At 41.0% G+C, this 13,474-nt stretch overlaps 1 protein-coding gene across 1 annotated transcript in view; it reads right to left on the bottom strand.

The window, feature by feature from the left end:
- Nucleotides 1-895: 895 nt before the first annotated feature.
- LOC308271012 (disks large-associated protein 5-like) overlaps nt 896-13,474 on the bottom strand; it is a gene marked incomplete at both ends in the record, with an annotated part of 34,127 nt that continues 21,548 nt past the window's right edge. The window contains 4 exons of the mRNA XM_080707146.1: nt 896-1,041; nt 5,936-6,176; nt 7,038-7,098; nt 9,883-10,066. Of these exons, the coding sequence (XP_080563272.1) occupies nt 896-1,041; nt 5,936-6,176; nt 7,038-7,098; nt 9,883-10,066 (632 nt within the window). The remainder of the gene's footprint in view (nt 1,042-5,935; nt 6,177-7,037; nt 7,099-9,882; nt 10,067-13,474) is intronic.

The raw sequence follows: 13,474 nt of genomic DNA, 5'->3' as shown, positions 1-13,474 counted from the left end.
GTGTCGGGCCTCGCAAGGTTGCTGAAGCTGAAATCCTCCTCTCTCAGCCTCCCAAGTACTGGGATCACAGGCATGCACCACATACCTGGCTGCTTTCTTCTGGTGCTGTTGTAAGTCTTGAATTTATAACTAGTACATTTCAAGTTAATTTTTTGAGTGGTATAAGACAGGGATCCAGTTTCATTCCTTTGAATATCTAGTTTTCCAAGCACCATTTATTAAAGGGACTAATCTTTCCCCTAAACGTTTAATTCATGAAGCCACTGGGTAAAGAGAGGGGTGTGTGGGGCAAGAGGCTGACTCACATCCACGGAATAGGTCCTCTTTTCTACTAAGTATTGAAACTCCTCCTCGGGTTGGTGAACATTCATACTGGACTCAGATGTCTTTACCTCTGAGCCTGACTGAAGTGGTATGTTCACATATCTTTTCGTCTACACTCCTTTTCCTAACCAAACCATTTGTTTATTACATGTGAAGCAGCTTAGATCCAAATCTCTGGCCATCTCTCTTAGGTAAGATAAATGAGCTGTGGTGTTCAAAGTTCTGCTTACTGGGAAAATTTCTCTTTACCACAGTCTTTGAGGGCCACTCCTGAGTGTAGTGTTCACTTTCGAGGGGTGCCAGAATGTTATGCAGAACCATTTGTAAATCAGGTCTGTGAAGCCAGGCGTGATGGCGCACACTCGTAATCCCAGCATTTGGGAGGCTGAAACCAGAGGATTGCAGTTCATGGACAGCCTCAGCTACTTAGTAAGGCCCTCCGCAACTTAGTGTGGCCCTTTCTCAAAATAAAGAATAAAAAATAGTGCAGGGGTTGTAGCTCAGAGGTCGAATGCCCCTGGGTTCCATCCCCAGACCCGCAAACAAAACAAAACAAAACAAAACAAAAAAATCAGGTCTGAGTTTTTTCTTCCTTGGTCAGCTGGTCATAGAGAGCTCCCTGTGGGTCCATAGGTGCAAGTTGAGAGGAAGGAGGCAATTTAGCAGGAGTAGCATCGTGAACCACTAGCCTCTGTAGCTTATACGTGCCCGCAGGACCTACAGACCCAACCTTACATATTTTACTTCCTCTTGATGACAGAGTGCTGCTATACACACCCAATTTTGTGGGTTGATGAGTCAGATACAACCCATTAATAAAATGTAGTTCACATGGTAACTTGGTGACCTGTGGTCAAGCGTTTAGTCAAAGCCAAAAGTACTTTCCCCAAAGGAGGATTATTATCATCTACCAAGGATAGTATAATGTTCCTTTCAAAATCCTAAAGCTTTGTGCTGAGTCTGTGAAAAGGCTTTGTAAAACATCACTGTTTGTTATAATCATTTTAATTACCATCAGTCTTGCTGGATAAGGTGGCCCAAGTGTCAGAGCAACCAGTGTTTCCATTCAAAGAGGGACATATAGTCTGTTTATGCACCTTCCCTCAGCTGTGGAGGTTTTCACTGAGTGTGTCTTCATGTGATGAAAGGCATGCAGAGACCTTTGAGACACCAACAGTTATCAGTTTATCCAAGGTTATTATATTGTTGCTTTTTTTTCTTGGCGGTGGTACTGGGGATGGAACCCAGGGGCCTTCTACCTCTGGGCTACACTCCGAGACCTATTTTATTTATTTATTTATTTATTTTTATTTTTTATTTTTTTGGTGGTACTGGGGTTCCTGGAAGCCCTTCTACCTCCGGGCTACACTCCCAGACCTATTTTTACATTTTTATATTGAAACAGGGTCTCCTAAGCCAGCGCGCGCGGCTGGCTTCGAACCTGCGTGATCCTCCTGTCTCTGCCTCCCAAGCGCGGGGATTACAAGCGTGCGCCACCACGCCCGGCCCTATTTTATATTTTTTTATTTGGAAACAGGGTCTCTAAGCCACCAGAGGCTGGCTTTGAACCTGTGCGATCCTCCTGTCTCAGCCTCCAAAGTACAGGGATTACAAGCGTGCGCCACCACACCCGTATTATTATATTGTTGCTTTTTATCTTGGAATTTTCCTGTAGTATAATTTTGGAGTTCAGATGTAAGTTTTTGGGTTCACTTCTCAGGTTAAACATCTGTACTTTGTGAGAGGTTAAAAGAAAATAAACTTTTTGTGTGTGTGTGATTCAGGGGCATTCTACCTCCAAGCGACATCCCCAGCCCTATTTTATTGTTGTTATTGTTGTTTTGTTGGTACTGGGGGTAGAACCCAGAGACTTTCTACCTTTGGGCTATACTCCCAGACCTATTTTCTATTTTATTTGGAAACGGGTCTCACTAAGTTGCTGAGAGCCTCACTAAATAGCTCAGGCTGGCTTCGAATCTGTGCGAGCCTCCTATCTCAGCCTCCTAAGCACGGGATTACAAGCATGTGCCACCATGCCCAGCTCCCAGCCCTAGTTTTTATTCTTTATTTTTTATTTTATTTTTTTATTATTATTATTTTTGGGGGGGGAGGGGTCTGGGGATGGAACCCAGGGGCATTTGACCTCCGAGCTACACCCCCTGCCCTATTTTTTACTCTTTATTTTGAAACCAGGTCTCACTGAGTTGCAGAGGGCCTTACTAAGTAGCTGAGGCTGTCCACGAACCGTGATCTTCTGGTCTCAGCCTCCCGAATGCTGGGATTACAAGCGTGCGCCATCATGCCTGGCTTATTCTTTATTTTGAAACAGGGTCTCACTGAGTTGCAAAGGTCCTCACTTAAGTAGTTGAGGCTGGCTTTGAACCCCTGGCTTGAAAATGAACTTTAAAAATAAACTGCTGGAAGCTGGGCATGGTGGCGCACGTTTGTAATCCCCGTGCTTGGGAGGCTGAGACAGGAGGATCGCGCAGGTTCGAAGCCAGTCTCAGCTGGTTTAAGAGACCCCGTTTCCAATTCAAATATAAAAAATTAGGTCTGGGAGTGTAGCCCGGAGATAGAAGGCCCCTGTGTTCCATCCCCAGTACCACCAAAATAAAATAAACTGCTGGAGCAAGTTGTGGTGGTGCCATATCCCCAGCCCTGTTTTATTTTTGTTTGTTTTTTGTTTTTGCGGGTGTGGGGATGGAACCCAGGGGCATTTGACCTCCAAGATACACCCCCTGCCCTATTATTTTTTTTATTCTTTATTTTGAAACAGGGTCTCACTAAGTTATGGAGGGCCTCACTAACTAGCTGAGGCTGTCCGTGAACTGCAATCCTCTGGTCTCAGCCTCCTGAATGCTGGGATTACAAGTGTATACCACCACGCCCAGCTCTTATTCTTTATTTTAAAACAGGGTCTCACTGAGTTGCAAAGGGCCTCACTAAGTAACTGAGGTTGTCCTCGAACTGAGATCCTCCTGTCTCTGCCTCCTAGATGCTGGGATTACAAGCGTGTGCAACCACGCTCAGCTATACTCTTTGTTTGTTTGTTTGTTTTTGGTGGCACTGGGGTTCCTGGAAGCCCTTCTACCTCCGGGCTACACTCCCAGACCTATTTTTACATTTTTATTTGGAAACAGGGTCTCCTAAGCCAGTGCGCGGCTGGCTTCGAACCTGCATGATCCTCCTGTCTCTCCCTCCCAAGCACGGGGATTACAAGCGTGCGCCACCACGCCCGGCTATACGCTTTTAATAAGAGATTAAATATATGTTTTATGTGCCTATACACTTGTCTAAATATAAATTAAAAAAGGAAAGAGGAGAGTTTTAGAAGGAGGCCACAAAGAAGGGCTAAGATTTGAACTAGATTTAGAGGCAAGAATTCATTAAAAGTCTGAGCAATTTCCAAACATAATATCAGGACATAAACATGGCAATCTAAAAGAATATGAACAGCTGGACATGGTGGCCCATGCTTGTAATCCCAGTACTTGGGAGGCTAAAACAGGAGGATCACAGGTTTGTGGCCAGTCTCAGCTACTTAGTGAGGCCCTCTGCAACTTAGTGAGACCCTGTTTCAAAATAAAGAATAAAAAAAATAATAGGGCAGGGGGTGTATCTTGGAGGTCAAATGCCCCTGGGTTCCATCCCCACACCCGCAAAAACAAAAAACAAACAAAAACAAAAAAAAAATAAAACATAAATTTAAACCTCACATACAAAAAGTAGTATTTATTTTATTTTAAAAAACAAATTGAATAAAAAAAATTTGTCAAATTAAGTGGGAAAACTTACTGAATCAAGAAGGTAGCATTCGGTAGTGAGGCTTTTATTATCAAATAGTACTGAAAAACAAGAGAAAACAATTTTTAACTTAAGTTCTACATATCAAATACCAAAACAAAAATAGAGGCTGTTTTATGCTACACACACACACACACACACACACACACACACACACACCCCTATTTAATTTTTTCTTTTGGTACTGGAGATTGAACCCAGGGCATTCTACCTCTGAGTTACAACCCCAGCCCTATTATTTACTCTTTATTTTGAAACAGGGTCTTACTGAGTTACAAAGGGCCTAAGTAGCTGAGACTGTCCACAAACCTAGATCCTCTGGTCTCAGCCTTCTAAATGCTGGAATTACAAGCGTGCACCACCATGCCTGGCTCACACACCCCTATTTTGATAATACTGTTTTCCTTAATTTCAGTATAAAGTATCTTCTAGACAGGCACGATGGTGCATGCCTATAATCCCTGTAATTTAGGAGGCTGAGAAAGGAGTATCACAGGTTTAAGGCCAGCCCCAATAAGTTAGCAAGAATTTTTTTTCTCCCCCTAGAACTGGGGATTCAACCCAGGGGCATTCTACCTTTAAGCTACATCCCCATTCCAATTTTTTATTCTTTATTTTGAAACAGGGTCTAAGTTGCAGAGGGCCTCACTACATAGCCGAGGCTGGGAGGTGTGAACTGGTGATTCTTCTCAGCTTTCCAAGTACAGGAATTATAAGCATGCACCACCCTGCCAAGCAAGGCTGTTTCATAATAAAGAAATAAAATAGGACTGGGGTGTGGTTCAAAGGTACGATGCCCCTGGGTTCAATTCACAGCAACACACACACACACACACACACACACACACACACACACACACACACGTCCACACGTCTTTTACAAAGAAATCTCATGCTTGTAATAGTAAAGGCACCCAAAAGATGCCGATCAAGTGCAGTTGGTGGACATTAAATGTCTGGCCATAGTTTTACCATTTTATTTCACATTAGGCCTCAGGCCAACACCACAGAGTAGCAGATGAAAATAACAAATATAACTAGAACACATCATATTATAACAAAAACATAAGTTCTTTTTCCTCTTATAGAACAGTCACAAAGTAGGTAGGAATTATGAGGAAGGAGGAAAAATAGGCTATTTTTCAGGTTTGGGATCAAGAGAAGTGTGCTACAGCATATTTTATTTTTGCAGTATTTGGGATTAAACCCAGGAGTGTTCTACCACTGAGTGATATCCCCAGCCTTTATTTATTTATTTTCTTGACACTGAGGATTGAGCCCAGGGCACTCTGAGCTACACCCCCAGGTCTTTTTAATTTTCTTTTAAAACAGGTCTTGCTAAGTTGCTGAGACTAGTCTTCCACCTGTGCCTCTTCTCTCTCAGTCTCCCAAGTACTGGGATTACAGGCGTGCACCACCACACCAAGCTTCACGTAATTTTCATGAGATATTTATGGTGAGCATCCAATTCCTCAACTCTCATCTTTAGAAACTGGTACTCAGATTTACGATAATTTATACCTTAATCCAAGATCATTTTTTTTCTTCCTTTTCTTTTTTTTGGTGGTACTGGGGATCGAACCCAGGGGCATTCTACTTCCGAGATACATCCCTAGTCCTACTTTTAATTTTGAAATAAGGTCTCACTAAATTGCAGAGGACCTCACTAAGTAGATGAGGCTGGCCAAGATCCTGTGATTCTCCTGTCTCAGCCTCCCAAGTACTGGGACTCCAAGTGTAGGCCACCACGCCCAGCTTCCCAAGTTCATTTTTCAACAAGGTCTTATTGTGTTTTAAGTGATTTTACCTGATTGAGAAGTTTTAGCTTCTTCTTGCAAGGCATTATGTTGTGATGGCATATTTTTTTCAGGGCTACTCATCAAAACACCTTGTGAGGTAATTGAAGAATTTGTTTCCGTTGTTTCTACAACCTCTGAAATTTCTTTTTTGTTAGTAGTAATATCTTCTGCTACTCCACCAGTGAGAAGAGGTAAACTAATTCTTTCACCAGGTAAGCAATCCATCTCACAGTTTATCTTATTTACATCCTGGAATTAAAAGTGGTCATTATATTACAATAGAAGTCTTGCTGCTATCAAGTAAGAAAAACAGAAAAGTGACATTCTGAACACAAGCTATAGAACACTAAATCTTACTGTCTTGCTTCATGACAATCTGTTCAAATAACATTATAGAAGAAATAGGAACAAAGGCAAGATTCTCTACAAGTACCTACACTCCAGGGAATAGCAAAAATTCTGTGTGAAGGACTAGACAGTAAATGTAGAAGGTTTGGTGGGCCAGAATCTCATTATTAACTCCACCAATGCTTTGCAAAAACAGCTAGATATAAACCATAAGCAAATAAGCATTGCTATGTTACAGTGAAGCGGTTTACAAAAATAATGGCCATAGCTGGGTGTGGTGGCACACACTTGTTATACCAGTACTTGGGAGGCTGAGACAGGAAGATTGCAGGTTTGCGGCCTGCCTCAGTAACTTAGTGAGGCTCCCCACAACTTAGGGAGGCCCCGTTTCAAAATAAAGAATAAAAAATAGGGTGAGGTTGTAGCTCAGATGTAGAATGCTCCTGGGTTCAATCCCTGGTACCAAAAAGGAAGAAAAAGAAAGAAAAGAAAAAAAAGAAAAAAAGTGGCCCAAGTTTGATTTCTCTACCTTTCTACTTTTTCTGCTTCTCTACTTTGTGGGCTCTGTATTCATCTTGATATAGATTGAAGAACAAAAAGGCATGGTTTCAAACAATCTAAAGGCCACTGAAACAAGCACTCTGAATAAATGACTGATTTAGATGTCCAATGGAAATTCTGGGTGTTGTTTATGGAGGCATTACATATAATGGCATAGCAAATGATGTACTGGGCTATCTACCATTCTGAAATGGGACTCACATGGTTTATTTCAATTAAACCCTGCAATCCAGGACACTGAGCATCTTCTACTATGCTCTTCCTGAAAAAGAAAAGAGCCAAAAACAAAAGAGCAGCATTATACTCAGATAACTAAGCATATTACTATCTTTTTTGGGAGTACCTGTTACTGAACCTAGGGGCACTCTACCTTCGAGCCATATAGTCCCAGCCCCCCCCCAATTTTTTTTTGTGGTACTGGGGTTCCTGGAAACCCTTCTACCTCTGGGCTACACTCACAGACCTATTTTATACTTTTTTTTTTTTTTTTTTTGAAACAGGGTCTCTTAAGCCAGCGTTCCTGGCTTCGACCTGCGCGATCCTCCTGTCTCCGCCTCCCAAATGCTAGGAACAACATATTTTTATTATGAAATTCTTAATTCATATTTTATTAGAAATATCTGTCTCATAGTAGTACCACAGGTTCAATGCTAGTGTATACCCACCATAAATTTAGTGAGACCCTGTTTTGAAATAAAATTCAATAGGGCTGAGGGTGTAGCTCAGAGGTAGAAAACCCCTGGGTTCAATTCCCAGTACCCACCTGCCAACCCATAGGAAAATATTTATCTCAATCTCTGAATTTTTTTTTAATTTATTCTTTTTCTAGTATCTTGCTTCACTTTGCCTTTATTGTACAGAGTTGTTTATTCTAAGATGCCCTTTTCAGGACTGTTTTTTAGCAATTAAGTAAATTTTTAAGAAATACTTGTAGTATGACTCAAAAGTATAGCTATTCCTAGTACAAGATAATAAACTACAGGATATATAAAAGTAAAAAATGATAATAAACTGATCTTTTATAACCTACAGATTTCTATAATACCTGAAAGATTTTTATCCTCATAAAACCTAAAAAGACTTTTGGCATATATTAAAACCTGAAAAAACTCATTCCATGAAATATTTAAGCATTTCAAAATAAAAACTGTCATTTGCTTTGCCTACTTTAATTCATAGATGCCTTTCCTACTTTCCTCATTTCTTTAGTGCAATTTGCTACAATAACTGAATTTTCGATTCTGTCCCATTTCCAGATTAGTGATAAACCCAAGAGTCTTTTCTTGGTACTAGATTATAATTTTATTTCCAACTTAAAATACCTCTTTCCTATCATCACTGTGCACTCATGTTCCATTAACGAGGACTTTTGATGCATTTGTGTAGAGGCAGTGCTACGAAGTAGAAAAAAAGCAGACAGTATCCAGCTTCACCGGTCATAAGCTGAACTTTTCAAGTTTTCTCAACTGAAAAATGGGGATCTACTACCTTGTAGGGCTTTTGCAGTGATTAAATGAGATGATACAATTAAGAACCTAGAACCATCTCTATCCCCAAATCGTTGTTCAGGACACACCAACTCTCCTTTCTCTATGCTCTGCCATCTGTCAAGATGGCAATTTGAGGTACCTTTTCTAAAGGCTACTATAAAAGTGTCTACCTCTTTTTTTTCCTTCTTTTTTCTTTTTGCAGTACTGGGGATGGAACCCAGGGGCATTCTACATCTGAGCTCTACTCCCAGCCCTATCTTTTATGCTTTATTTTGAAAGAGGGTCTCACTGAGTTGCCAAGGGCCTAAGTAGCTGAAGCTGTCTGCGAACCCGCGATCCTCCTGTCTCAGCATCCCAAATGCTAGGATTACAAGCGTGTGGCATCATGCCCGGCAAAAGTGTTCACCTCTTAATGACCCTGGAGGGAGAATCACCAGCACTGTTGTTTTGTAGATGAGGAGGAAGCTGAAGGTTAAGCTGAACCAAAGTTTCACAGCTAGTAAGTCACAGAGCTGTGTTTTAGCTCAGATCTACTGAACACCAAAGGATACCTTATTGCATCTTTTCTTTGTAGTGCTGCACAGAATGTACTTTGCCCATCTAAACATGACCAATTAGCAACCTGAATTTTTTTTTTTTCTTTTGCAATACTGGGGATTGAGCTGAGGGGCATTCTACCTCCAAGCTACACCCCCAGCCCTATTTTTTATTCTTAATTTTGAAACAGGGTCTCATTAAGTTGCAGAGGGCCTCACTAAGTAGCTGAGGCTGGCTGTGAACCTGTGATCCTCCTGTCTCAGCCTCCAAAGTACTGAGATTACAAATGTGCACCACCACGCCTGGCTTGTTTTGTTTTTTTGAAATGCGGTCTTACTATGTTACCCAGATAGGTCTGGGACACAAGTAATCCTCCTGTTTCAGCCTCCTGAGAGGATGGGACTACAGGCATGTGCTATACGCCAGCTCTAATCTGAAATATTAAGACTCCATTTCCTCTTTTTTTTTTGGGTACTAGGAGTTGAATCCAAGGGCATTCCTCTCTGAGCTATACCTCAGCCCTTTTTAGGTCTTATTTGTAAACAGAGTCTTGCTAAATGGTTCAAAAATATTGGGATTACAGGTACATACCACATGCCTGGCTCCTTATTTATGAAAAGGAAGATTTACCTATGTTATAAGGTCATCGTAAAGCTTAAAGCTGGGTGTGGTGGTACATGCCTGTAATCCCAGTACTTCGGAGGTTGAGACAGGAGGATCACAGGTTCAAGGACAGCCTCAGAAAGTAGTGAGACTATCATCAACCTAGCAAGACCCTGTTTCCAAATTAAAAATTAAAAATAAATAAATAAATAAAAGGGCTAGGGGTGTTGCTCAGAGATAGAACACCCTGGGCTCAATTCCCAATCCCATCAGCAATAAATAAATAAATAAATAAATAAATAAATAAATAAATAAATACAATTAATTTAAAATATATGCTGGAAATATATTACCTGCTTGAGAATCTAAATATTTCATACCAGCATTTGTTAAACTCTTAATAACATGATAAATACCTGCTTTCGGGAGTATTTGAAAACAAAATCTCATCAACATGTTCACTTTTGGTCCTCTGAGGATCAGGATTCTCTGATGACGTTGTTTGTCCTAGAGGGTCTGTATCAGCTGTGCTCTCACGCACAGCTTTGCTCACAGATTTAGGAGTTCCACGTCTTTGAGAAGGACAGTCAGAAGAAAGTACTAGAAGATGAAAGATATCACACACACACAAAATCATCAAAACACCAAAAAGTTTTATTAATTTTTCTTTATAACCAGGAAGAAAGTACAAAGCCTACTTATTGGTTTTTATCTATCTATCTATCTATCTATCTATATTGTGACACTGGGGATTGAACCCAGTTGCATTCTACCTGAGGTATAGCTCAGCCCTGTTTTATTTTTATTTTGAAATAGAGTCTCACTAGGTTAATGAGTCTTACTACCTACTAACTAGTTTCTTCCTCCTGTCAAGTAATGTTTGTTAGACTCCTGGGATTTTCTGTTAAAGATGATATTAGACCCTCACATTAGTCTGTGATTCCACCTGACATCCTACCGTAACATTAACAAAAATAATCAGAAAAGGCAGAACTCTACAAGGAAAAATGATTCTGAAGAAGAGACAATAATGAGACCATTCTGAAAGCTGGAGTGTAAATTGACATGTGGGATATTATCTAGCAAATCCAAACAAATGAATATTAAACCACCAATCAGAAGAGAAGAGAGTCAATCCTATTTCTGCCACAGAATCTTTCAAAAGAACTGGTGTCCCCACTGTATCTTTCAAAGTGGAGATAAAATGGAGTTCAGAACAGGACGAGGAGTTCACAGTCAGTAGAGGACTAATTAGAGGAGAGGTCCTTTGATCACTGCATAGCAAAGCAACATCCCTCCCCACAAAAAACAAAAACTACCAGGTTATTTCCTCAAAGAAGAAACAGAGGGTTTCTGGTTTGGGGGAATATAGATAAAGCTGAAAGATGAGGTAATATATGAAAAATAAAGGCACAGGTACATATTTACAAATCAACTGCTGAGACACTCGGCTTATCTTCCCCTAATAGTTCCTGAATGGCTGGCAGCCAAAATTTTACCCACCAGGCAGCAGAGGAGAATAATTCTCTCTGGGGAATCCAAATAGCCTATGAGAAAAGATTCAAATGCAGCGATGTGTAGGTTCCTGGCATAACGGCCCAGCTCTCTCTCGGTAAGGCTCTACCCATGCGCTCAGAGGCTCTTGTCAGTACCCATTCCTGACTATGAGCAAGTAGTAAAGGATCAGATTCCTGGGAAAAACATCTAATCCGAGGGACAGAAAACAAAACAGATGAAACCATCTTGAAACAAATACTGACTACAATGGGGGGAAAGCATAAAACCATTATCACTATCCACACAATGGTGAGAAGGTGCAAATATGAAACACTATGCAGAAGGTTAGAAAACAGGGCATTTGGGGAATAGGAAAGAGCTCTCTGAAATGAAAAACATGATAGCTAGTGTCACAGTTAGGAAACCGAGTCAGGCTGGTGGTACATGCCTGTAAACCCAGTAACCCCAGGAGGCTGAGGCAGGAGGAAGACAGTTCAAGGCAGCTTAGTGAGACTCTGTCTCAAAGAATAAAATAACAAAAAAAGCCTTTTCTAAGTTGAAGAAATCCTCTTAGATAAAGAAAATAATAAGTACAGGAAGGAAAGATAACAAATCTACCAGAAGAAAAATATGTTTTAAACAACAAAGCCTTAGCCAGGCGTGGTGGCACACGCTTGTAATCCCAGTACTCCCAGCATTCGGGAGGCGGAGACTGGAGGATCACAGTTCCAGTTTGCAGACAGCCTCAGCTACTTAATAAGGCCCTTTGCAACCGGTATGGTGGCGCACGCTTGTAATCCCCGCGCTTGGGAGGCGGAGACAGGAGGATCGCGCAGGTTCGAAGCCAGCCGTGCTGGCGTAAGAGACCCTGTTTCCAAATAAAAATATTTAAAATAGGTCTGGGAGTGTAGCCTTGAGGTAGAAGGGCTTCCATGAACCCCAGTACCACCAAAAAAAAAAAAAAAAAAAAAAAAAAAAGGCCCTTCACAACTCAGTGAGATCCTGTTTCAAGAAATAAAGAGACTAAAATAAACAGGGCTGGGCGTGTAGCTCCATGGCACAATGCCTCTGGGTTCCATCCCCATGAGAAAGAGAAAGAGAGAAAAAAGGCCTTATTTAGAGAGATGGTGTTAAACAACAAAAGATTCCAATAAGAATGGAAAGGATTGTCTCTAGGGGTTGGCAAATGGGAGGAGAGGAGCTTCTATAAGGACTATATGTTAACAAGACTCACATAAACTGTACTTTGTAACTGAAAGTCAGTTTTAAAAGATCGTAAGACCTGAACCAGGTATAAAGAAGAAAAGAGAGAGAAGCCACTAGGATCCTTGAAAAGTAGCCAGGGGCCATGCTATTAACAGTGGAGGAGATGCCTGGGTATCCAGAGCACAACTGCTTAAAGAAAACAAATCAAAGTCACGCCAGCCTTTGTACCTAAAACAGGAGGCTTAATATATTTGTGCTTTATTTATATTTTAATAAAAATATCTGATAGCATGTATTAGAGAGAAGTAGGGGTTTACTTTTAGAAAACATTCTAGCGAGCTGGGTGTGGTGGTGCGTGCTTGTAATCCTAGCATTCAGGAGGCTGAGACTGGAGGATGGCAGTTCACAGCCTCAGCTACTTAGCAAGGCCCTTTGCAACTCAGTGAGATCCTGTTCCAAAAATAAAAAGACTAAAAAATAGAGCTGGGGATGTAGGTCGGATGTACAGTGCCCCTGGGTTCCATCCCTAGTACTGAAAAAAAAATGAAAAAAAAAAAATCCTAGTATTGGGTGGCTTATAGGAGGATCACAGGTTCAAGGAGAGTCTTGGCAAGTAGTGAGACTCTCATCAACCTAGTGAGACTCTGTTTCCAAATAAGAAATAAAATTGAGCTAGGGGTGTAGTTTAAAGGTAAAATGCTGGGTTCAATCCCTAGTAACACACATACACGCACACACAATATCCAATTGGACACAGGCTTCCTAGTGGAAACCTGTGGCTTATACATAATTTCAACTGAGATAAATATATTTAATGAGTAATCTATGAAAAACTGCTACTGAAAAGTGGCTGGAAATTCACGATCTCCTTAAGCATTAAAACCTGATTTCAGGGGCTGGGGATATAGTTCAGTGGTAGAACACTTGCCTTGCATGTGTGAGGCCCTGGGTTCAACCCTAAGCACCACACACACAAAATAACCCCCGATTTCACTAGTATATTTTATTTTTTGTTTAGTTCTTGGTGCTAGGAATTGAACTCAGGACCTCTTAAATGCTAGATATGAGCTCTACCACTGAGCTACATCCTCGGCCCTTAAGATTTTATTTTATTTGTGGTACTAGGGCTTGAACCCAGAGGCTTTCTACCTCTGAACTACCCTCCCAGACCTATTTTACTTTTTATTTAGAAACAGGATCTCACTAAACTTTCAGAGGGCCTTACTAAGTAGCTGAGTCTGGCCATGAACCTGCAATCCTCCTGTCTTAGCCTGGGATTATGAACACATGCCACCATGCCTGGCT

Source organism: Muscardinus avellanarius (genome assembly GCF_963383645.1).
Source record: "Muscardinus avellanarius genome assembly, chromosome: 12".
Classification (NCBI taxonomy): Eukaryota; Metazoa; Chordata; class Mammalia; order Rodentia; family Gliridae; genus Muscardinus; species Muscardinus avellanarius.
Note: the sequence above shows the minus strand (reverse complement) of the source record. Positions and strands in the feature narration are given on the sequence as shown.